The sequence below is a fragment of the Microtus ochrogaster genome, unplaced genomic scaffold (assembly GCF_000317375.1).
Source record: "Microtus ochrogaster isolate Prairie Vole_2 unplaced genomic scaffold, MicOch1.0 UNK33, whole genome shotgun sequence".
NCBI lineage: Eukaryota > Metazoa > Chordata > Mammalia > Rodentia > Cricetidae > Microtus > Microtus ochrogaster.
In genome coordinates, this window is record NW_004949131.1 from 797674 (window position 1) to 821508 (window position 23835).

Here is a 23835-nt window from a genome sequence, read left to right on the forward strand (position 1 = left end):
GAAGCAACTGCTGCAATCTCTTGGCACCATAGACTGAACCACTTTGACATGCTTTCCCCCATTGAGACAGACCATATACCCTGAAACTGGGAGTCCCCCAAAAGTGTTTTTCTGTCTATTGCTTCTGGCCAACACTTTATCATAGTGATGAGAAATGCTAGTCACACAGAGGAAATGTGAAGGCAGTTCTGTGCTGTGACTTTGAAGCCAGGCTTCACCTACAGCTTTGATGGAAAGGTATCCTGGCTATGTTCTGGTGGGGGTGGTTTCACTGCAGGAAAGTAGCAATCCTGCTCCTCTCTGAGAGCTCTTACAGCCCAGCTCTGCTCCACTCTGCTGGGAGAGTTTCCCCACAGATATGCCCATTGCTTGTCTGCTCCTGCTCCACTCAGGGAGTTTCCCAGCAGAGATGCCCATGGCTTCCTTGCTCCAGCAAAAGTTGTTACTTCTCTGCCCCACTCCACTCTAGCAAAAGAAGATTTTCACTCAAAACTCATTCAGGAGTGGCCACCTCTGCTGGGGTGGAAAAAGGCAGCTGCCAACTGAACAGGCACAGGCTTATTTGGGGCTTCTTAGGGGCAGTTTTTCCCAGGGTGGAAATTTTCAGGGTGGGACTTGGCTGGATTTCAATCCCTGAGTTTGTATAAGCTCAGAAATGAGCTGGATTTCATGCTCAGGGGTTGGTTGGTTTTGTGTTCGGATAGGCTGGTTTTTCTGCTTAGGGATTGGTTGGTTTTGTGCTCAGTTGGTCAGGGGCAGAATGTTTCTTTGACTCTGGTTTCAGGGCCAAAGTAAGTGTGTGTGTGTGTGTGTGTGTGTGTGTGTGTGTGTGTGTGTGTGTGTGTGTGTGTGTGTGTGTGTGTGTGTGTGTTTTGGCTCTGGCTTCAGGGTCAGAGGGTGTTTCTTTGGCTCTGGTTTCAGAGCCATTATGTGTTTCTTTCACTGGCTCTGGTTTCAGGGCCAGGGTGTTTGGTTTTTGGCTGGCCCTTTACCTCTATACCTTTACCCCCTGAACCTTCTCTCCTGCCTTGTGTCACTCTCTTGAGAAGCTATCTCTGGACTGTCAGAGCCTCCTTTGGCCTGAATGTTGTATCCAAGGTGACACTGAGCCAGTTTCAGGAGAATAACACCTGCACCTTATTTGCTTCAGACAAGACAACTCTCAGGTGGAGAAGTATGCAGAGTTCACCCCATGTCCAACTCCCATGTTGCACCCATGGGTCAGGCTGAAGCTGCCCACTAAGTAACTTTGTCTAGCAGTGTACCCTTGCGTGGCTTCCTCCCCTCCCGGAGATCTGCCTTGCCCCCTTCTGTGTGGGGATATAATGAGAGGCATCATTTATAAGGAAGCAGGTCATCGCTGCACACCAAGTCTGCTGGCCCCTCGGCTGTGGGCCTCTGAGACTGTAGAACCATGAGAAGTAAGCTTTTGCAGTTTATAAACTACCCAGCTTACGGTGTTTTGTTTATTGGCACACGCAGACTATGGAAGGCTTCTCAACCAGGATAGGACCCACACACTCACCCTTTGCTCCTCACCTGTCGCTGCAGGGGTACAGGAGACATAGAACAAACCCTACATGTCTGATGGGTTACTACAAGAACTCTGAAGAAATTCATATGATTCTCTCCTGTCTGTATGATATGAGTTATCTTTATTTGCTTCTAAGAGGCTAAGGGTGGCATATTAGGGTCTTGTGATATTAATGGATAGCCAGGATCATATCAAAATAACCCATCCTAGCTGCCTACCTAAACAGAAGGATTCAATTCTTATCAATAGTCAGAGTACCATGTCTTACAACAGACTTCAACAATTTCTTTATCACCAGATATCTTGTTCAAGTTCTTAACTCAAGTTCTATGATCTCAGTGGTTAGTACCCTGAGGTCATCAGTGCTTCCCCACTGGGGTCCTGCTGGGTGGGGTGGGGAGATTTAACCAGTGCTGTGTTGAGGTGGTGATAGTCCCCAGTGCAGGGAGCTTTTGCATTTGTTTCCTTACGTTTGTCTTTGTCAGAACTGGAGGAGGCATTTCTCCTGTTGCGTTTGCAGAGTCCTCAGCTGCCAGCAGGCTGCCATCTATTTAGTGTCACCACGAACTCGCCCTCCTCCAGCTGCTCGGGGCACCCCTGGGGCCAGCCCAGCCTTGAGATACATTTATGTTTGTCTCTTGTCTTTGCTGACATTTCAGTAGGATTTCAGAAGGAAGGAGAAAGTTTATAATTGACCTTTAAAAACCTTTTTCTCTAGATCAGGACAGTCCAACCCAACCTTTTTCCTACAGAAAGGACCTCAAGCCTATGTTCTCAGGAAGAAACCACCGGGCTCTCTTCTCCCCAAAGCACATAAGGTATGGCACAGACACACAGCGGGCAGTTCTTCCACCACAAGAAACTCCCTCTGAAAAACACAACTGCCATTCAAACTGCATTTGAAAGTCTTCTCAGGACTGGAGAGATGGCTCAGAGGTTAAGAGCAGTGGCTATTTTTCCAGAGGTCCTGAGTTAAATTCCCAGCAACCACATGGTGGCTCACGACTATCTCTAATGCGATCTTGCACCCTCTTCTGGCCTGCAGGCATACACACAGGCAGAACACTGTATACATAATAAATAAATAAATAAATAAATAAATAAATAAATAAATAAATAAATAAATAAATAAATAAGAAGGTCTTCTCACCATTACTGACTAGTGGAAATGCACTTCTCTTTTAATTAAATATTTGCTCCATTTATACACCCTCCTGTTTGAAAAAGGGTGAAACCTAAAGCTGTGTTGAAGCTGTCACCCTGAACCCTTCCAGGTCTCCTGTGTGCTTCATTCTTCCCTGTGGATATGATCGTTGCTACTCATGTCTAGATGATCTGTTTTCCCTGCATACAACAAGTGTCTGTAATGACAATCTTTGCCCGATGAGTTACTATAATGTATTTGCTGTGGACATCTTATAATCATTCAGTGGTTTAAAAATGACATGAGCAATCATTTATAATAGACTGATCAGGGAGAACTATAAAAAATGTTTGTTACAAATTAAATTTTCTAATTATTCTGAGTTGTTCACTACCTAATAATATATACATAGACCAAGTTATCATACTGTTGTCAGGGTTTCTGTCCTGCCCTGTTCCTACAGTCGTTAAGTCCCAAAGAAATCACACAGAGGTCTACATTAGTTATAAACTGATTGGCCCATTAGCTCAGGCTTCTTATTAACTCATAGCTTATATTAACCCATTATTCTTGTCTATGTTAGCCACGTGGCTTGGTACCTTTTTCGACTCAGCAGTCACATCTTGCTTGTTCTGTGGCTGGGTCAGGACTGCAGAGGAATGGGCTTCCTTCTTCCCAGAATTCTCCTATTCTCCTTGACCCACCTCTACTTCCTGTGTGGTTGTCCCACCTATACTTCCTGCCTGGCTACTGGCCAATCAGCATTTATTTAAAATATAATTGACAGAATACAGACCATTGTTTCACACCATCATACTATATTTTATAAATACATACAAACACAACTTATCAGTTAATTTCTAAACTAAATTTTCCTTTTTTATTTTTTTAAAAACAGGGATTATCTTGGGATAGTTAGAGAACAGGAGAGGACATAGATCCAAGTGCTGGAGAACATTCTAAGTACTCTATGTGTGTAGATGGTACTGTAATCATGTGCTTTTGTTTATTTCTTTGTTTTCCAAGACAGGGATCCCTACAACAGGCCACGTACCTGTAAGGGTCACCATGCTCCCTCCTTAGAAGCATGCTTCTCCCTTGATGTCTAACAGGGATGGGTGATTTTTTTTTTGTTCCCACAATCAACACCCACCTCCCCCAGCTCTTATTTCTGACTAGAGGAAACCCATCTTGAGCCTCTTGAGAAGGGAGAGCCAGCAAACAGGGAACAGCAAGGGGAACAGAAGGATTCTCTAACAAAACCTGTGAAATACAGCCAGACCGTTACCCTCATGCTACGAGAGCCAGTACTGAGCCCTATGCAAATGCCTGTCCTTTCACTCCCATTAAATGGCCATGCTTTAGGGCTTCCTCCTTTGTAACTGTACTGATGGAATGAGTGTCCTCTGAACAGGGAACTGTTACTGTCAGCCCTGGGTTAGTCACTGGCACAGTTTTGTAACCGGTAACCTTAGTTGCAATTAGCTCACATGTAGTTAGAAAATTTCTGTGTTTCTGATTTTTAATAATCCTATCTAGATTGATAGAGAATTCAAAGTCCAGAAAGCCTTGTTTTCCGTTGGATTCCCTGTTCCCGAGCCTCTACTGTACTGCAGCGATGCTTCCATCATAGGAACGGAATTTTACGTGATGCAGCATGTGCAGGTGAGTTCACAGTCTTACCCGGTTGTTGTTTTTTCAGTTATGGGGCTAATTACAGCATAACATTAGTTGAATGTTATTATAGTCATGGCTGATGTTGTTTGCTCCACTTTTTAGTACAGTTCCTTTCCAAGGGCTTACAGTTTTGTTTCAAGTACATACAATGAGGGAGAACAGAAATGGACTAGGAGCAAATTTAGTAAGTAGCTCTCGATAACTTGTTCTTAAACACTCCTCTAGGTGTCAGTAAAGAGCTACCCACAACGGCAGTAGCCAAACAGGAAGGCAGATTATGGATGCTTGTGTGTGGCGGAGAGGCTCTTCCACATAGAAAGAGCAAGTCATTGAGAGCAAATTCAAATTGTTTTTTTAACTTAGAGATGTGGGTTATAACCAGTTTGAAGCCTTCAGGTTCATCCTGGCATGTTCTTGTATTTTTCCTTTGGCATGTAGCCTCTTACATATTTCACAAGTAAAGCTATGCTTATCATACTCTATACAGTGTATGTTTTGCTTGTCAGCTATTTAAACTGGCCATTGTGATCACATTTGATAGGGTCGCATCTTTCGTGATTTTTCAATTCCCGGAGTTAGCCCAGCAGAACGCACAGCTATATACGTGTCTATGGTAGAAACCTTGGCGTGGCTACATTCTCTGAATGTGAAGTCACTGCGGCTAGAAGGATATGGTTACGGAGTCGGGTACTGCAAAAGACAGGTAAGCTGTCTACATTAGAATGTACGTCAAGCTCCCAGAAATAATACGCTGTAAGTGGTTAGTCACAGTACACCCCGTTATTGTGTGGCTCTCTGAAATCCTGCCATTTTAACATCATACTTGGTAATATATCCAGATATATTTTAGCATGAAATAATGTTGTTGTTGTTATTGTTGGTAGTGATGGTGATGGTGTGTGTGTGTGTTGAGCGGGTGTACATGTGTGTGCAGATATACATGTAAGTGTGTGCACATGGATGTGGAATAGAGACCAGAGATCAACCTCAGGTGTCATACTCAAGAGCCACCCACCTATGTTTTTGAGACAAGGTCTCTCATTGGTTGACGTGGAACTTCCTAGTTAGTTCAACTGGCCAGTGAGCTTCAGGCTCCTCCTGTGTCTACCCCTCAGTGCTAGAACTCCAAGCATGTACCACCACACCTGGCTGGCTTTCTTCGTCTTCCTTCTTCCCTCCCTTCCTTTTTTATTTTCTCTTCATGTAGATTCTGGGGATCGTGCTTAGGTCCCCCTGATGGCCCGGCAAGCCCTTTACTGTCTGCGCCATTTCCCCAGACTCTGACTTTATTTTTTAGTTAACTTTTGTTCAGTAAAAGCTTCTGTTTTAGCTCTTCCCTTGGTTTGCCAATGGATTTTCCACTTGGTTTTGTCTCTCTGAGTTGGGCAAAGCAAATATGTCATGTGTTTAATACTTGTGAAATACTTTTTTGAATATCAAGAAAGCAGAAATAGATTTTTGCCCTAAAGAAAGTTGTGGTCATTTTTGAGAGACCTGTTCATGAATCACATATAAACGAAGCTGAGAAATGGGCTATTTCCCTGAGTGTATTACCTGTTTGTAAATTGTTCATTGTTCATCCCAAGAACTGCACGTCCAAGGCATAGAGATTGACATGCCTTTGCTTAGATGGGAAAAACTCTTTAGGCAAGAAATAACATAGAGTGCTAAGAACAAGATGGTGACTCTTGCCCTCAAATACAAGTGAGACCAGCTATGTATGGGCTGCATTCCTTATTTATCCTTTGAGGGCAGGATGGGGAGAGTCAGAGTATATTCGCTATGAATTGTGTCGCAGGCTAAGTGAGCTGTGGACATTCTTTTTTAACTCTGCAAACCTCACAAGACATAGGTCTTATCCTCATATTGCAGATGAGGGCTCTGTGGTTTACACTGACCCAATAATACACAGGTAAGTACTTAGACATAATATAAACCTCAGTCAGTGAGACCACAGAGTTGAAGACCTTTGCTGTGTTGTGCTAAATTGAGCAGACGTACATTGGGCAATGGAGAGAGAGGAACAGCTCATAATGTGATCTTCTTTGTAGAGGACTCTGAGAATAGGTGGATTTTGTTTGCTCTTAATTCTCTGAGCAATACAAAGTCTGATCATTTTAAAATACCTGTACATTTAAAATACTCTGTGGGTGTAGGAAAGGATGTTAAATGGGAAATTTTCTGTCTAGCCTTCAGGTCCCCTTTTCAGAGAGAAACTGTGTGTGTGTCTGTCTGTCTGTCTGTGTGTCTGGTCTCTTTCTCTGTGTGTGTGTATGTGTGTGTGTGTGTGTGTGTGTGGTTTATACACACCTCGTTACTACATGAGAACCATTCTTGACAGCTATACCAGCATTTATATTTCTTGTCTGATAAAGGCCTAGGCCGGTAAAATGGAGCTAGGGGGAAAGAAGCTTAAGTGTTCAGGATTTTAGGCTTTCAGAAGTGTTTCAGGGTTCGGGAATTTCAGCTGGTGAATGTTTTGTTAAGTGTTTAGGAGTGAAGTGGACTTTGGCACAGGAGAACTTGTTTTAGAGTCACTGGCTCCCACATTTTATCTTTACTTCTGCCACTTTCTTATTTGTCATTCAGATATCCACCTGGACCAATCAGTACCAGGCTGCGGCCCATCAGGACATCCCGGCCATGGACCAGCTCTCCAAGTGGCTAATGAAGAACTTGCCAGATAGTGACAGCGAGGAGAGCCTGATTCACGGAGACTTCAAGCTGGATAATATAGTTTTCCACCCCAAAGAGGTAGTCAGCTGTGTTTGTATGTGTTGCTTAGGTCTGACCTGAGTCTCCAGAAGGAAAATGTCCCTCAGCTACCCCCCAGAGTGCTAAAGGAGCCCAGATCAGTCTGTTCCTCCCCACAGCGCAGACGGTCTCCAACTTAAAGCCTCTGAAAATGAGTCCTGCAGATTTTATAGCATAGGATCCTGTCTGCTTTGGGACTGGTCTTAGTATCACAGCCATCACATAAGCCGGACTTGGAAGTTGCCCTGTGTTGCTCTTGTCAAAGATTTCAGTCTATTGAAAATGCTTAGCTTGCTCACATTCTAGCCTTCTAGTTCCCTAACATTGCTTTGAGTTCTTCTGTCCTGTGTCATGAGAATCTTTTATTTGTTTAGTATAAACTCAGGGAGAAATCCCAGGAGCCCCCTTGGGGCTTGCATCAAGGAGTTACGTGAGATTAACCTAACCTTTCTCTGTGTAAATACACACAATGCTGCTTTGGGTAAAACCCAAACAAATGAGTATTTATAGTTTCCCAAGTCTTACTTCTTAGAGGAAGATTTTCTAAGCTGATTAATTTTCTCAGTGTTAAGTGTTTGTAGGACTTGTATTGCACATGTCCAGGGTTTCTTACTTCCTAGCTCTTCCCTTTAGGAAGAGTACAGGGAGAAAATACTATATAAATTGTATGACAGGCATAATTAAAATTAGAACTACATTAACTGACTTTTATAAACACATATAGCATATTTTCCAGCAGGACAGTTAAGTTTTCTTAGAGAAACCAGCTTGGATGTGGTTTTATAGCCCCTATCTATCTTACAGGAGGGATATAGCCTGATAGCTAATAGAAGCTGAAGTAGCCTAGTTTGAAAATAAATTTAGGATACCTGATCTACTGAGCATTGTTGTTAAGCAGTACAGTCCTCTCTAGAATGTCAGTTGCTTACCTGTGTGTGGTGTGTGTCTGCCTGACTGCCCAGCATGACGAGAAAGTCCAATGTCTCAGATTGCTAGCAGGAAAGATGAAAAAAGTGTGGTTTATACCGAGTATAAATGATCTCCGTGCCACTTTACAGTCAGAAAGCCATTGTCTAACCATCAAATGGAGTGTGTGTGTGTGTGTGTGTGTGTGTGTGTGTGTGTGTGTGAGAGAGAGAGAGAGAGAGAGAGAGAGAGAGAGAGAGAGAGAGAGAGAGAGAGAGATTTCTGAGGAGGTTAGGGAAAACGACGCTCACATACTCTCTTGACGGTTTCCTTCAAAGCTCTCCTTTAGTCTTCCTTTGTGGTCTCTATTCCTTCTCTCTTTCTTGATGGTTTCCTTCTAAATCTATCTTTCTTGATAGTTTTCTTCTAACTCATTTTAACTCCTTATCTTTTCTTAATGTTTCCTTTCTAACTCTAATTCTTGATGTTTTCCTTCTAACCCATTTTAACTCTTTCTAATTCTATCTCTATTCTTTCCCTTACAGATTATATACCCAGAAAAATCTTTCAGGCAATATAAAAATTACAACTCTGCTTTTCAAGTGAATGATTTCAAGTAAAACCAGCATGTCTTCCATGTCCCTCGTATGAGTAAACATTCCTTATTACATTATGTATTACAGGTGAAAAACCAATTATTCCACGAACCCAGGTATATCCATACCCAAGCAACTTGTTACAGATTAACTGTGCGGGCAAGCAAGGTGTTCTGGTCAGGTATTTTATTGACAGGTTGTACTTTGCAGTTACAAAGAAAGGGCCAATTACTTTATAATGTTTTGTTATCTTGAAAGGTAATCTTATAAGGAATCTTAAAGGAATCACACACCTAAACTTTTATATATGAAAAAGAATCAGTCATCTCTACTTTAAATCTTTGCGGTACATACCAACTCATCAATATTTTTTTTTTTATATCAGAAGATTGGGGGTAGAAATGGGTATAGGGAAATCATTTCCATCTTTGGTCATCGGCCAATCCTAGCACGGAAAGTACATCAGCTAGAAACAGTTTGGCTACTTTGTGTTTTTGACCTCAGCTCTGTCCTTGTGAACTTTAGATTGTTTTCTAAGGTTTCTCATCTCAAAGCTATTATCACAGCATCTGACCGAATCTGAAGTGATTTTAAAACTTTGTTTCAGGTAATGATTGACACTGAGCCTGTGGCTGCATCTCTCAGCATTAAGAGAATTAGGGCCAGCCTGGCTCCTGGGGCTCAGTTGTTTTTCTCAATCATTAACTTGAGCTACAGTCTATGCAGCTTCTTAGGTGAAACTCACAGGCCCTGTATAGCATTTCCTTGTATTTGTTTTTATTCTTTAAAATTCTGTATAAGCTAACGTTATTATTATCAATTAGACAGTACAGCTTAGCGAGGAATCATCCTCATGACAATCAATAGGTAAAAATGCCCATTAAAATGGGATTTTCCATGAGATAAACACAGTACATTACAGGCAGCGGGGGAGGGGGGGTCTCCCCACTCACACCGTGTCAGATACCAGAGAAAGATCACAGTAGCAAACATGTAAAAGCACAGCAGAAGCAAAAGACATTCCCAGGGTCTGTATTGTTGGAGGCCTTGTCTAGCCGAGATCGACCTATCAGAGAGTTTCTTCCTGGTGGGCTGACACCTTGAACTTCAGTTACCACCTGCTGCTCCTCTGACACAGCCACCAACGTGTGTATGTGTGTGTGTAACTTTTTATCAGTAGCACTAATTTCTGATATTAACTTTGACAGTTTCCCACCTTAAGCTTAGGAAATAAAGCAATGCTAATTTTGCCCTGGAGAAGTATAACAGCTTATCCCCTAAATCATCAGAATCTGGTCTGTCTTTAATATATATTATTTGATTTATTGATATTTTAGAGCCTGTCTTTCAGTATGCAAGTGTCCTCTATGTTCTGTAAGCCTAGGGACTTTTAATTTTCATTTAAGGCATGCAAGAAAACAATGTTTTTGACTAAGATACTTAAATTTTAGAATTAGTCCTAATATACTGAGACTGATAGTAAATTATAGTAAATACTAGATTGTTTTCCGCTTCTGTCACTAATCTCTGACTTTAAACCCATTTATTAAAGACATAAAACACCAAACAGGCATCATCTGTCTTCAGAGCAATGAATCAAATGTCTGGGAAGGGTTTGTTTTTGAAAAGAAAGCAATGGGGATCTGGAGGGATGACTGGGCAATTTCTGCACTGTGGCTGCTCTCCCAGAGGACCTGAGCTCAGTTCCCAGCACCCACTTAGGGAAGCCTCCAACCATCTATAATTCCACTTTCAAGGGAGCCAATATCTTCTTCTGGCATCTGTGGGCCCTGCAAACAGGGCACACACATACATACACATACACACACACACACACACACACACACACACACACACTTAAATATAAAAAATAAATCTTGTTTTTTAAAAAAGAAAGCCAATGCAGATTTTACTTATTAAGCTGCAATCCTAATTTGTTGATGTGTATCATTTCCTTTGAATGTTTTCAGGTTATATGGTAGTTAGTAAAATTTCCTCTATCTTATACATAGTACTCTCATAATCATTAGTTAAACTGAGTTTAATCAACTTCTGCCACTAGGAAATAGTGTTACTAAGTCTTCGTGGAGTAACATATGGTGGCAGAATTCAAGTCAGCGAGCACTCCCTCGTTACCAACTCTCCTCTGATGCATTCACAGGAAGGAAATAGGCGCATAAAACACAGGTGGAGAGAAAAATAACTGAGAAGCAGCACCTGACACAAACTGTCCGGCACGCACTAAAAAATGTTGGAATGGGGGGGAGGGGTTATAAGAGACCCTTAATGGCACTGTAACCGTTCTGTAAGGTTTAAGGTTTTTTTAAAACTAGTGTTATGTTTTTGTGATTGGGAAATAAAAGAGAAACAGTTTTCGGTGACGAACCTCCCAGGAATGTGTGGGATAGGTCAGAACAAGCTCATTACTCAGCCTTGCACGCACTCTGGTTACTCTGTGCAATGAGGCACAGTAAAGAAACTGCCAACATGACTTATATTATTAGGGGAAGGTTTCTATTGCGAATAAGAGATAGAAAATATCCAGAGGCAATTGAGAAAATCCAGAGCGGAGAGAAAGAAATCGTCTGGGCCCCTATAGCGTTATAGACTTAGGGGCTTGACCAACAAACAGGCACGTCTCACAGTCCTGCGCTGAGGAACCCAAGATTAAGATGCAGCAATCTCTGGATGTGCACTTGGCCTTCTTCCCAGGTCCTCACATTGCCCCAGGGGTGGGTGGAGAAGGATAAAGAGAACTTCCTTTTCTTCTGTGAAGGCTGAGCCCATCAGGAAGGCCTGTGACCCTAACTAGTAATGCCAGCCCCTGGGGGTAGACTTTAAGCCTGTGACGCTGAGGGTTCACGGACAAGCAGCCAGTTGGTGGCAGTGGTGAAATCTGATTTCCACCTTAGACCTCCAAACTTAATGCTGCATGGGCCCCCACCCCCAGCAGCTTCTCAGGTAACCGATGAGCTTCAGTGATCTGAAACAGAAACACCCTATATGTTATCATGCATACCTTACTCTCTACTCTTTTCTTTCTTGTTTGTTTGTTTGAGACAGGGCATTGAAATATAGCCCAGGTTAGCCTCGCACTCTTTGGACTGCCAGCTCCCAAATAATGATATGGAGACTTTTTATTAATTATAAAGTCTTGGCCTTAGCTTAGGCTTTTTCCCAACTAGCACTTTTAACTTAAATTAACCAGTTTCTCTTTATCTGCCTTTTGCCTTGGGGGCTTATTGCATTTCTTACTTCTGTATATCTTACCTTCACAGCTTCTCAATGGCTGGCTGGCTGGCTGGCTGGCTGGCTGGCTGGCTGGCTGGCTCCTCGTCCGTGCGCGCGTCCCTCCTCCTCTCCTCCTCCTCTCATTCTTCTTCCCTCTCAAGCCTAGATTTCTCTTCCAATTTATTCTCTGTCCGCCAGCCCTGCCAATCCTTCTCCTGCCTAGCTATTGGCCCTTCAGCTCTTACTAGACCAATCAGGTGCCTTAGGCAGGCAAGGTGAAACAGATGCAACACATCTTTACAAAATTAAACTCACATCCTTTCATTGTTAAACTAATGCAGCAGAAACTAAAGTAACACACCTTTACACAATTAAAGTAATATTCTCTAACAGAAAAATGTATCAACTCTTTGCCCAGTTAAAATAATATTCCACAACATATGTCTGTATGCCACATCTGTGCCTGGAGATCAAAAAATGGTATGGGGTCCTATGGGACTAGAGTTAAAAATGGTTGTGACCTGCCATGTGGATGCTGGGAACCAAACCCAGGTCCTCTGGAAAGGCTGCTCGTGCTCTTAACTGCTGAGCCATCTCTCCTGCACCTTCCCGTAGCTCTTTCTACCTCCTTTGAGATGCTGCAGAATTAGTTGCCCCTTCTTCAGACTCTGTGATTCCCAGACGACTTCATTTGACTTTTTATCATGGAGGGGCAATGGTCACAATCTGTTATTTCAAAAACTGTTGGCTTTAGAATTTAGTTAATTAAAATACATAGACTGGAGGTATGTATGAAAATTAGAACATTTCCTGAGTATAGGATACTAAATATTTAAACCTTTCATTTATTTTTCTCTGCATAATATCACGTGGGCTATAACTTTTACCTTAATCAAATAAGACTTTTTTTTTCAGTGCCTCTAGTTTGAACCTAGATCCAGGCAAGCTCGTTACCAATAACCTGTTTCCCATTCCTTTACATTTTTTTTTGAGACAGTATCTTTACTCTGTCACCTAGGCTCTGATTCAACCATAGATCTGTGTGATGCAGTTTCCACAATAGCCCGCAATACTACAATGATGTGTCTACGTCTTTTCAAAGAATCAAGGGGATAAAGCCACACACACAGGTACTTGGAGGCTTGGAGCCCCCGACTCACACTGCTGTTTCATCTGACAGTGGATCATTTGCCTAAATCATTGTTACAGTCCCCTCAGCCTGCCATAGAATAGCATGTGAGGTGACTCTTTCAGAATACAAGTCACATGACGTCATGCCGCTGTATAGAATCCTCTGAATTGAGGTGTCACTCTCTGCTTTTCACCCCCACCTCAGTTATCCCCCCCCCCAAGACAGAGTTTCTCTGTGTTACAGTCCTGGTTATACTGAAACTCAGTCTTTAGACCCAACTGGCCTTGAACTCACAGAGCTGAACTCACTTGCCTCTTCCTCCCAAGTGCTGGGATTTTAGGTCTGTGCTACCACTGCTTGGCCAACCTCAGTGCTTTTAAGTAGGGCATTGCTATTAGTTTGGTGTGTATCGTTTCAAGTTGGAAGTTTATTTGGTAACCTTCAACATTTTTATAAACTATATTTTCTTATCTTGTGGTGAGCTTGGGGCACACATGCCACTGTGTGTGTGTGTGTGTGTGTGTGTGTGTGTGTGTGTGTGTGTAGGTCAGAAGACAATTTGAGGGTGTCAGCTCTTTGCTGATTAGTTTATATAACTTACTTTAAAATATGATTGCTGTAATAATATATTTATTTTATAGCTAGATTCATCACCAGAGCAAATGCTTCCTTATACATTCTTTTTTATTTAAAAACAATATTTTTTCAGTTTACATACCAATCCTAGCTCCCCCTTCCTCCCCTCCTCCCACTCCCCACATTTTCCTACCCCATCCCCCAGCCACTCCTCAAAGAGGGTAAGGCCTCCCATGGGAAGTCAACAAAGTCTGACTCATCACTTTGAGGCAGGATCAAGGTCCTCCCTCTATACAAGGCTGAGCAAAGTATCCCGCCAAAGAGAATGGGCTCCAGAAAGCCAGTTCATGCACTAGGGATAAATCTTGTTTGCTTAGGGTCTCAGCTGGAGTCAGCCTTATAGATTCCCGGGAATTTCTCTAGGGCCAGGTTTCTGCTAACTGTATAATGGCTCCCACAATTAAGCTATCTCTTTCCTGGCTCTCATCTCTGTCCTTCCTCCATCTCGACTATGCCATTCCCTCAAGTTCTCCTCAACCCTCCTCTTTCCCTTCTACTCTCCCTTCCCCACCCCCACCCCCACACTCTCAATTTTGTCAAGGGCATTCAAATTGGAAAAGAAGAAGTCAAATTTTCATTATTTGTAGATAATATGATAATATATACAAGTGACCCCAAAAGCTCTACCAGAGAACTCCTACAACTGATAAATACCTTCAGTGATGTGGCAGGATGTAAGATCAACTCAAAAAAATCAGTAGCCTTCCTTGCTTTTGGTATGATTGCCATTTTTACTATGTTGATCCTTCCTATCCAAGAGCATGGGAGATCCTTCCATTTTCTGATATCTTCTTCAATTTCTTTCTTCAAAGACTTAAAGTGCTTGTAAAATAGGTCTTTCACTTCCTTGGTTAGTGTTACCCCAAGATATTTTATGTTATTTGTGGCTATTGTGAAAGGTGATGCTTCTCTGATTTCCCTCTCAGCTTCTTTATCATTTGTGTATAGGAGGGCTACTGATTTTTTTTTTTGAGTTGAATTTGAATGCCCTTGATTTCCTTTTGTTATCTTATTGCTATTGCCAAAACTTCAACAACTATGTTGAAGAGATATAGAGAGAGTGGACAGCCTTGTCTTGTTCCTGATTTTAGTGGATTCTCTTTGAGTTTCTCTCCATTTAATTTAATGTTGGTTGTTGGCTTATTGTATATTACTTTTATTATATTTAGATATGTTCCTTGTATCCCTGATCTGTCAGGACCTTTATCATGAAGGGGTGTTGGATTTTGTCAAATGCTTTTTCAGCATCTAATGAAATGATCATATGTTTTTTTTCATTTAAGTTTATTTATATGATGAATTACATTGATAGGTTTTTGTATGTTGAACCAGCCCTGCATCTCTGGAATGAAGTTGACTTGATCATGGTAGATAACTTTTTGATGTGTTCTTGGATTTGGTCTGCCAGTATTTTATTGAGTATTTTTGCATCAATGTTCATAAGTGAGATTGGTCTGTAATTCTCTTTCTTGGTTGAGTCCTTGTGTGGTTTTGGTATCAGGGTAACTATAGCCTCATAAGAAGAGTTTGGCAATGTTCCTTTTGTTTCTATTATGTGAAACACTTTGAGGAGTATAGGCATTAGCTCTTCTTGGAAGTTCTGGTAGAATTCTGCACTAAAACCATCTGGCCCTGGGCTTTTTTTGGTTGGGACGTTTTTGATGGCAGCTTCTATTTCCTTGCAGTTTATAGGTTTATTTAAATTACTCACCTGGTCTTGATTTAATTTTATTATATGATTTAGATATGATATCTATCTAAAAAATTGTCCATTTCTTTTACATTTTCCAGTTTTGTGGAGTATGGTTTTTTTGTAGTAATGGTTTTCTGAATTTCCTCAGTGTCTGTTGTTATGTCCCCTTGTCATATAATAATCAAAACACAAAACATACACAATAAAGGAAGAATATTAAGAGCTGCAAAGGGAAAAGGTCACCTGTTTGACTGTTTTTTCTTGGTTTTCTTTAAGGGATTTATTAATTTCTTCCAATTTTTTTGTCTGTCTTTTCCTCCATTTCTTTAAGGGAGTTTTTAATTTCCTCTTTAAAGGTCTCCATCATTTTCATAAAGTTACGTTTAAAGTCATTTTCTTTTTTAAAAAAAATATTTATTTATTTATTTATTAAAGATTTCTGTCTCTTCCCCGCCACCGCCTCCCATTTCCCTCCTCCTCCCCCAATCAAGTCCCTCTCCCTCTTCGCTTCTTCTGGATTAGGATTATCAAGTCTTCCTGTTGTGTGACTACTGAGTTCTGTTGTTATCATGTTGCTTTTTAGTTTGTTGGAGGAATTCTTGCATTGTTACTTACCCATCTTTTCCTTCAAATGAGGCCAGCAGTGTCTTTGCATCTTGTTCCAATCTTTCCAGTGGCTGTCTGAGTGTTTGGGAGTTTTTCTTGGTCTGCTCTGTACTGTCAATGTCTGTCTCAGAAAGCCTCTGAGGTCTCTATAAGCCTGCTCTCTTGGTCTTCTTTCCTGGTTCATTCTCTGGGTGCTCTCTCTTGGTCCCCTCAGTGTTGTAGCAAGTTCTTTGTTCCCTCAGTATTGGAGCAAGCTCTCAGCTCTTAGGAAGGGTGTTGCTAGTAGCTTGGGGGGGTCCAGTGGATAAAGTTGGGTTTTGGAGAATCCTACCCACAGAAAACTCTCTGCTGGCTGGCTAGAAAAGCCAAGGGAGTTGGGGGAGGGGCCTGGGGTTTGACCCACTGTGGAGGTCCTAGAGAGTGGGGTGTCCCACTGTGTGGCTGTTCACTCACCCCTTAAGTCCCCTCAGTATTGGAACAAGCTATGTTTCGGAGCTCCACCCAGGTTGCAGGTGAATAGGCTAGTTTGGGGACAGGGTTGGGCTAGTAGTTTGTAGGGGCCCCATGCACTAATTATTAATCGTTAGAATTTCTTCTTTACCACAATTCCTCCAGCTGAAAAGTTTCAGCTATGCTGCATCTGCCTCTTGGAGGAGATGTCAGGGCAGAACATGGGAGGACGGGCAGCCCTCAGTAGAACCAGAGGCCTTGGCTCTCGACGATTGTGACTGCCTGGCTTTCATAAATGAGATGTGCCACAGTGGGAAAGGACTAAACTATGGCCTCATGTTGCACGTTGATGGAAATGCAATTGTTGAATGTTCTATGTCCTCTGCCTCCTTACTCTGTTTGCTTTCATTGCAATGTGTCAGAGGCCTGTGTGCATTTTGTTGCAGAGTCGGGTCATCGCTGTGCTGGACTGGGAGCTTTCGACCTTCGGCCACCCTTTGACGGACTTAGCCCATCTGTCCTTGTTTTACTTTTGGCCCAGGACACTGCCCATGCCAAACGGAGGCTTTCACATTCAAGAGAACACAGGTACAGAGGAGCAGCTACCTAAACTGCTTTTCATATTAATCCTCTTTATTACTGTCGGAGTTGAAAGACTTAAATTTCTTGCAGGTTTATGAGGATTTTGCCCCTTAAAACTGTCTCTAATTCATCTCGCTGGTTTTCTGAACCTAACATTTCACTTTTCATAATTTATGACAATACACATTTTTTGTATGTTATTTAGGGAATCAGTATTAAGAACAGGCTTATTGGTGACTGTGTTTGCATTACAAGCCATATTGTATCTTCTGTGCTATCTTATGCCATTCTGAAGTGTTCACTGGCATTGTTTTTAAAGTTTATGCTCTGTGCTCTTTTTTATAGGAATACCATGGATGGAAGAACTGATTTCAATATATTGCCGTTGCAGGGGAATTGATCCTAATCTTCCTAACTGGAATTTCTTTATGGCCCTTTCTTTTTTCAAATTCGCTGGAATCGCGCAGGTAATTATTTGAAGCAAGTGTTTTCTTACTGATGAACTGTGAATAATGTTTTCTGGTTCTGGTTCTTAGGCCACTGTGCTCTTCTAAAAAGACACGAGTCAGATATGAGTAACATATAAATTTAGAATTACAAAAAAAGACTTCAGTGGGAAGAAAATTTGAGGCTCACCTGGGCTGTGGCTTTTTTGTAGAGCAAACAAGAGGGACAGTGAAAGAAGTCTCATGACGATACCATAGGGAGAAGCACATGGGAGCAAGGGCCATTGCTAGTGTCCGCTGTAAAAGCAAACTAAAGGTCTGTGTTGAAGATGCAAAGTCTTCTTCCCTTGTTTAGTCTGGGAACCGCCCACGGCGCCACCTCTTTCTAGAAATGTACTCACAAAGACCCAGCAGTGTGTTCCCATGGTGATTCTAAACTGAGTCAGCCTGACAGTGAAGGTGAGCGGTCACGTGGTAGAAGTGGTGTGTTATGTCAGAAGATGTGGAGAGTTGTGAAAAAGGCTGATTGGCATTCTCTGATGCTGCTCAAATTGGGAATCAAAGGGGTATTAAACATCTCACCGCTTTCTCCTTGGTTCTAGCGTTTGATTCATTTCAACAGCTCTGAAGGGAAAGCAGCGGTCATTACAGATGATGTGGCGTACAGGTTGGCTTTTTGGCAGTGACTGGGGTCATTTTCAAACTTGGTTTGAGTTATCAGTGACACGTCTGCCTAGATTAGTGTCAGAACTATGTGATATGAGTGTGACTCAACTCTGAGGCACACGGTCACCTCTGCATGTGAGTTCACAGGCTTCGTGGCCTGGTTGACATCTCTGGCTCAGTGGGTTTAGCTCATCATGTGGACGACAAGCTGGAAAGACTAACTGGATAGTTGAGGCCATTTTCAATAGATTTTTATTGTCCTTGTAGGGAGTCTATAGTAGATTCCTCTTGGGAAACAATTCATCTGAGGATAGCTTTCTGATGGCCAATATTGTGCAGCCCCTGGCAGAAACCGGATTACAACTCTCAAAAAGGTAAGGAAAACAGAGCCTTTTGTTAGCTCAGTTCATAGCCTCTGTTAGCTAGGTCTCACACATTCCCAGAAGACCAGGAGACAGCCTGGGGACTTCATTCTTTACTTAAATAGTTACTGGATATGGGAAGGTTAAAACTTTAAGGAAATGGAAAATTATATCTCTGCCCAGACTAGAGCTGCTATTGCCAATCAGGAGAATGTTCTAATAAATCCCCGTATACCTAAAAATAAACTGACCTAGAAATATAAATAAAATGCCCATACTTGTGATGAAATGTATTCTTTGCCAAATTGGATGTATAACCTTTTAAGTATGTAGATGAACATGTTTCCTTATAATTTTTGTTACTTACGTGTACCTATTTAAATGGTATTATTAGATTAGTTATTAACTTAGCAATACTACTTTTCCTTCAACATTTTGCAAGTGTCTGTGAAACTATGTCTCTACGAGGGCAGCATTTCTGAAGAGTCTAGCACTCTTTTCCAGTCATATACCTGTCTCTACTATAATGTATGTGCAATGCTACCCCCAGGAGCATTTCCTAGACACCCTTACCCTGACACAACATCGGGACAGTTATTCTTCACCACTCATTTCTGGACTGTTCTGTGTGATTTTCCAATAGAATAAGAGACTAGATGTATTTCTTTTTTTCCCCCCTCATCTTCAGAATGCCCGTGGTTGTTATCTAAGAGAAAAGTGTGGAGAATGGTTGTCAGATTTCTGCACACCTTCCTTTTTTCTTTGAGGTTGTGACAGCTGATGTCACTGAAACTAGCACTGTTTGAGGCGTGTGAAGCTTGTGTTTCCCAAGTAGCTCGTTAAGCATCCAAGCTTAGTGTTCAGAATAAAGCAATTCTATGTTTACCCCATACTACAAACAAAACAAGAAAAGGTCCAAGGCTGTAGTGCAGCAGTAGAGCAATTGCCTGGCATCTGCAAGGCTCTGGGTTTGCTCCCTTGAGCTGCAGATAGTAAGGCAGAATTCAACAACAATAAACCCAAGCCTCCCAGATAAGGCAGCTTCTCCTAAGCATATTTTTGGTTAGCTGGGGAGATTTTGCCTTGCTTTAAGAAACATATAATAATGCCTTTGGTCATCTTTGTAACCTCCCGGGTTTTGTTTGTTTGTTTTCCTTTTGCCAAGGACTTTGAGTACTGTGCTGCCGCGGGCCGATCCTAAGAACCAGCTCTTTGCCCAGACTAGGCGAGGCCAGGAAGTTCTTACTAAGGTGAAGCAGTTCATGAGGCAGCATGTCTTCCCTGCTGAAAAGGTAGGGTGTGAAAGGGTGTCAGTGAGCCCTAGCTCCTGGTGGGCAGACAGCCCTCCATCCTCCATGACCCTTAGAGCCGAGCTCTACAGACACTTAGAGCTGAAATATGCCGGTGTGTGTGTGTGTGTGTGTGTGTGTGTGTGTGTGTGTGTGTGTGTATTTCACACGGGGCCAGAGGGAGCAGACAGTGAGGACCTGAAGATATGAAGTAGGACCTTACATCTGGGTGCTTTTTTGCTGAGGCGGTGACCTTCAACTTTTGTTATTTTACATCTGGATGTTTTGAGAGTTTGAGAACTGAAGTCTCCCCAAATAAACATGAACGTGATCTTTGGCCTGTCATTCCAAACCACACCAGTCCTACCCTTTCTTTCCCCATAAGCTATTGCTGCAAGGGGTCACATAGAGGTTCATGGGTTGTAGTGAGGCAACATCCGTTCAGTGAAGAAGGATGTACTAGGCGCCTTGTGACAGACTGGACACCTGGGGCGCAGCTAAAGACAGACAGGGCTTATGCCCTTATGGACAGATAGGCGGTAAGAGAGGACATGTGCCATGAAGGAAAGGGAGAAGGGAGAAGCACTTTTGAGAGTATGTGAGAGCACAGTGGCAGGGCTTGGCTCCGCCATGTCTGCTGTGGGTTGGTGGCCTTTGCTGGTATGTTTGTGTGGCCTAGAAGTACAACAGCAAATCTCATTGTAGCTACCTGTGGTTCTGGGGTTCCAGATGGGACTGGCAGAGTCAAATGGTGGGGGGAGCTCCAAAGAGCAGGATTCTCCCAGCAGTGCTCAGGAGTAAGATGTGTTTTTAGGGACATTGGTGTTATGAGTTATATGAGCAGTTGTATTGGCACATATCTGGAGATGAACATTTAGCATAAAGTGGGATATATTTTCTTCAAAAATACTGAAGTATTAATCCTAAAATTGTCACCTCTCACATCCAGTGACATGGAATACTCTGTGTTCTAGCTAGTGTCTGTCTGATCTTGAATTTTAAAATTAAACTTCTGTGCATCAAAAGGGGACAGCCACCCTTTTAATTCAAGATGGTAGTTGAAATTCACCATCCCCCTTCCTCAAATAAAATCCAATTTTAAACTTTTAGGGCAATGGACTAAATCAGTGAGGGCAGAAAAGGGGTACACCAGGGAAGCGAATGCAAATCAGATTTGAAAACAGTGGTTATATCGAAAAGTAGATCATCATAGAGGAAGAGACATCTTGAAAGAACTTTGGAATGAAAGCGGGCTTTTTCCATAGCGGTGAGATAGGTGATTGGCTGATGAGGAGAGCAAGGGGAGGAGAGAAGTCAAGGCGCTTGAAGTCTTACCCAGTGTCTAGGGCTGATCCCTCAACCACACCCAGCAGTAGTATTTGTCCCAATCCCAAGTCTAGAACACTACTTGAAAACAACAGAACCCTTCATGTCTTACAGAAGCCAGGGCTTCCACAGGAAGGTGGATGCGCTAGAGCAGCACCCGCTATTGTTAGGCGTTGTGTTTGTTTTGTGGGATTTGGATGGAGAGCCCAGCTCACCTATCAGTTCATCTAATCCTACATGCTCACACTAAAACAAAGTCTGTCTCCTGCATGCCTGTGCCTGCCACTGGCCCATGATCCTAAGGGCAAGTCGAGATGGGCAGAGGGAAGCAAAGGGTTTTCTCTTTCACCGGGAAATGTGAGCAGGTGCCCCAGGGACCCTGTGGCAGGGAAGGGAGGGGTCAGAGAAAGATTGTGGTGTCTCTGAACTCAGTGCCTCAGCTGCTAAAAATGTGTAAAAAAAAAATCGCAATAAAAGTAAAAACAAATAAAACCCAGGCAGGCTGTAAAAAGAGAAGTTTGCCCGAGCTTGTGTGGCAAGGAAGCCACCTGGTGTTAGCGGAGTCTGCAGATGGTGTTCCTGCATCTGATGGTGTGCACGACTTCTTCATCCAAACATGTGTGCCAACGTGTGTACTTTATCTTATAGAGAGAACTGATCAGTGCTAAGCCCCAGATGTAGGATGTACACATCTGGAATTACTTGTAGAAAAGTAAATAACTTTTCTAAAAATAAAAGGGAGAACACCCTAAATTCTACTAAATGTTATTATAACTGAGTTGCCAAACCTAAATGGTCATGTCTAGAAAATAAGATTGTATCATAAACTATAGCAGCATTTTACTATCATGTGTCTTTAGCTTCTAAAGCTCTTTATTTAGCTACTAAAATTACTTTTTATTTATGTTCTTATGTATTTTCCAAAATGAAAAAAAATAAAGTTGGCAGGACTGTTTCTATGACCTTTGGAAACTTCTTGGAGAGCATAAAATGGCCACAACCCATATCTCTGAAAATGTGCCAAGTCGGTTCTTCCTCTTGAAAATCTGTGAAGAACACTAAAACACACGTGCATGACAGGAACAAGCAACACAGTGTAAGGAGCACACACAGGTCACAGTGATAATGTCACAGTGTTTGAGGAAGTTCCCTCATGGTCACCAGATAATATGGGTGACCGGAAGGCCCCTTGTGGGGTTCACAGTCTCATTCTTAAAAGAATGAAATAGAATAAGAGAATGTGTAAGAAGAGACTCAGATGAAAGCTTGGGGGCGGTTTTATTAGACTTAGAAAGGAAGGCACCCCAGGGCAGTCACATTGTAAATCTCAGCAGCTGCCCAGAGAGAAGAAAAGCCATGCCATGACACTTGGGACAACGTAGAAGTCAGCCACATGGTCAGACAGCCACATGGCAGGGAGGAAGGCAAGAGAGCAGAGAGGAAACAATGTACCAGAAAAGGCATGCTTAGGTTTGGACCAGCATCTGAAGAGAAGGAACTGGCAAAGTTGACTCAGAAAGATGGGCGGACCCAGCTGAACCTCAGCCATGGCTCAGCTCATGGGGATTCGGGCTAGGGGCAGTTAATTCTGGGAAAGAGAAATATAGTAGTTCATTACAGGAGCAATTAATTATTTCTCCTATCATCTGAGTGTGGCTTCAGATCTGAAGCCGCCCTCCCGGGGCATGTAAACACAGGTATAATTTGATTTCTCAGAACTGTGTATCATAAAGAGATAGTCAGAATGGGGACATCATAAACATCTTTCATAATATATTTATTACCAAACACAATAGCATTTACTTTTTATGGCAACTCTAGGAATAGAAATAAGATGCAACCTTAAACAGGAAACCCGATTTAACTGACTTTGTGACAGATGTGACAAGTGCTCTCTCCTGGAGCCTTGGAAAGTGCAGACCTCTGCCTCACACAGCATTGCACCCCAGACCAGCCCTGCGTCCCCAAGAGGAACGTGGTCGTCTGGCCGGAAGCAGCGCATCTTAGAACGGTCTACCATAACTGGGTGATTGATACAAGTGAAAAGTTTTGACAATACCCATGGCCCTTCACCCTGTAATTCTCTTAGCCAAAGAATAAGGAAAACAGTGATATCAGGATGCTATAAATATTTATAAATGCATCTCTAGTAATGGTCACACAGTGTTTTCATTGTACTCTTTCAGTTGTACAAATCAGAGGTTAGCGTTTGGCCCAAATAGTGTTACTTAGATTTACCCGTGTTGCTTTTCCTTTTCATTCATTCATTCTTGCAACGTAGATGTTTCTCCTGGAGCCTTGTGCCTTTGCTAAGAGTCGGCTGTTGTTTGTTTGAGTGACTGATTTTTGAGGGGATAAATAGTACCTTGCCTATCGATGATACTTTTATTTTGTCCTAATTCTTTGAAATTTGGTGTTATATTTTGAGGCAGGGTCTTCCTAGTTATATATCAGTCTAGCCTCAAACTCGTAATCCTCCTGCCTCAGCTTCTCATGTTTTGGGTTATACGTATGTGCCACCACCATCCCCAACCAAAAAAAAAAGTTGGAATATGAATTCTAGGTTGTTAATTACTTTCTCTTGGTAGTTGAAGATATTCACCCATTAATTAATTAATTAATTAATTAATTATTTACTTATTTATTTATTTTAAAATTTATTTATTTATTAAGGATTTCTGCCTCCTCCCCGCCACCGCCTCCCATTTCCCTCCCTCTCCCCCGATCAAGTCCCTCTCCCTCATCTGCTTGAAGAGCAATCAGGGTTCCCTGACCTGTGGGAAGTCCAAGGACCGCCCACCTCCA

The 23835-nt window shown here is 42.3% G+C and overlaps 1 protein-coding gene across 1 annotated transcript in view; it reads left to right on the forward strand.

Moving 5' to 3' along the window:
• Acad11 (acyl-CoA dehydrogenase family member 11) overlaps positions 1-23835 on the forward strand; it is a 74065-nt gene that overhangs the window by 5275 nt on the left and 44955 nt on the right. The window contains exons 2-9 of the mRNA XM_005368460.3: positions 2253-2352; positions 4218-4343; positions 4897-5058; positions 6945-7109; positions 16806-16947; positions 17287-17408; positions 18321-18427; positions 19581-19707. Coding sequence (XP_005368517.1) covers positions 2253-2352; positions 4218-4343; positions 4897-5058; positions 6945-7109; positions 16806-16947; positions 17287-17408; positions 18321-18427; positions 19581-19707 — 1051 coding nt within the window. The remainder of the gene's footprint in view (positions 1-2252; positions 2353-4217; positions 4344-4896; positions 5059-6944; positions 7110-16805; positions 16948-17286; positions 17409-18320; positions 18428-19580; positions 19708-23835) is intronic.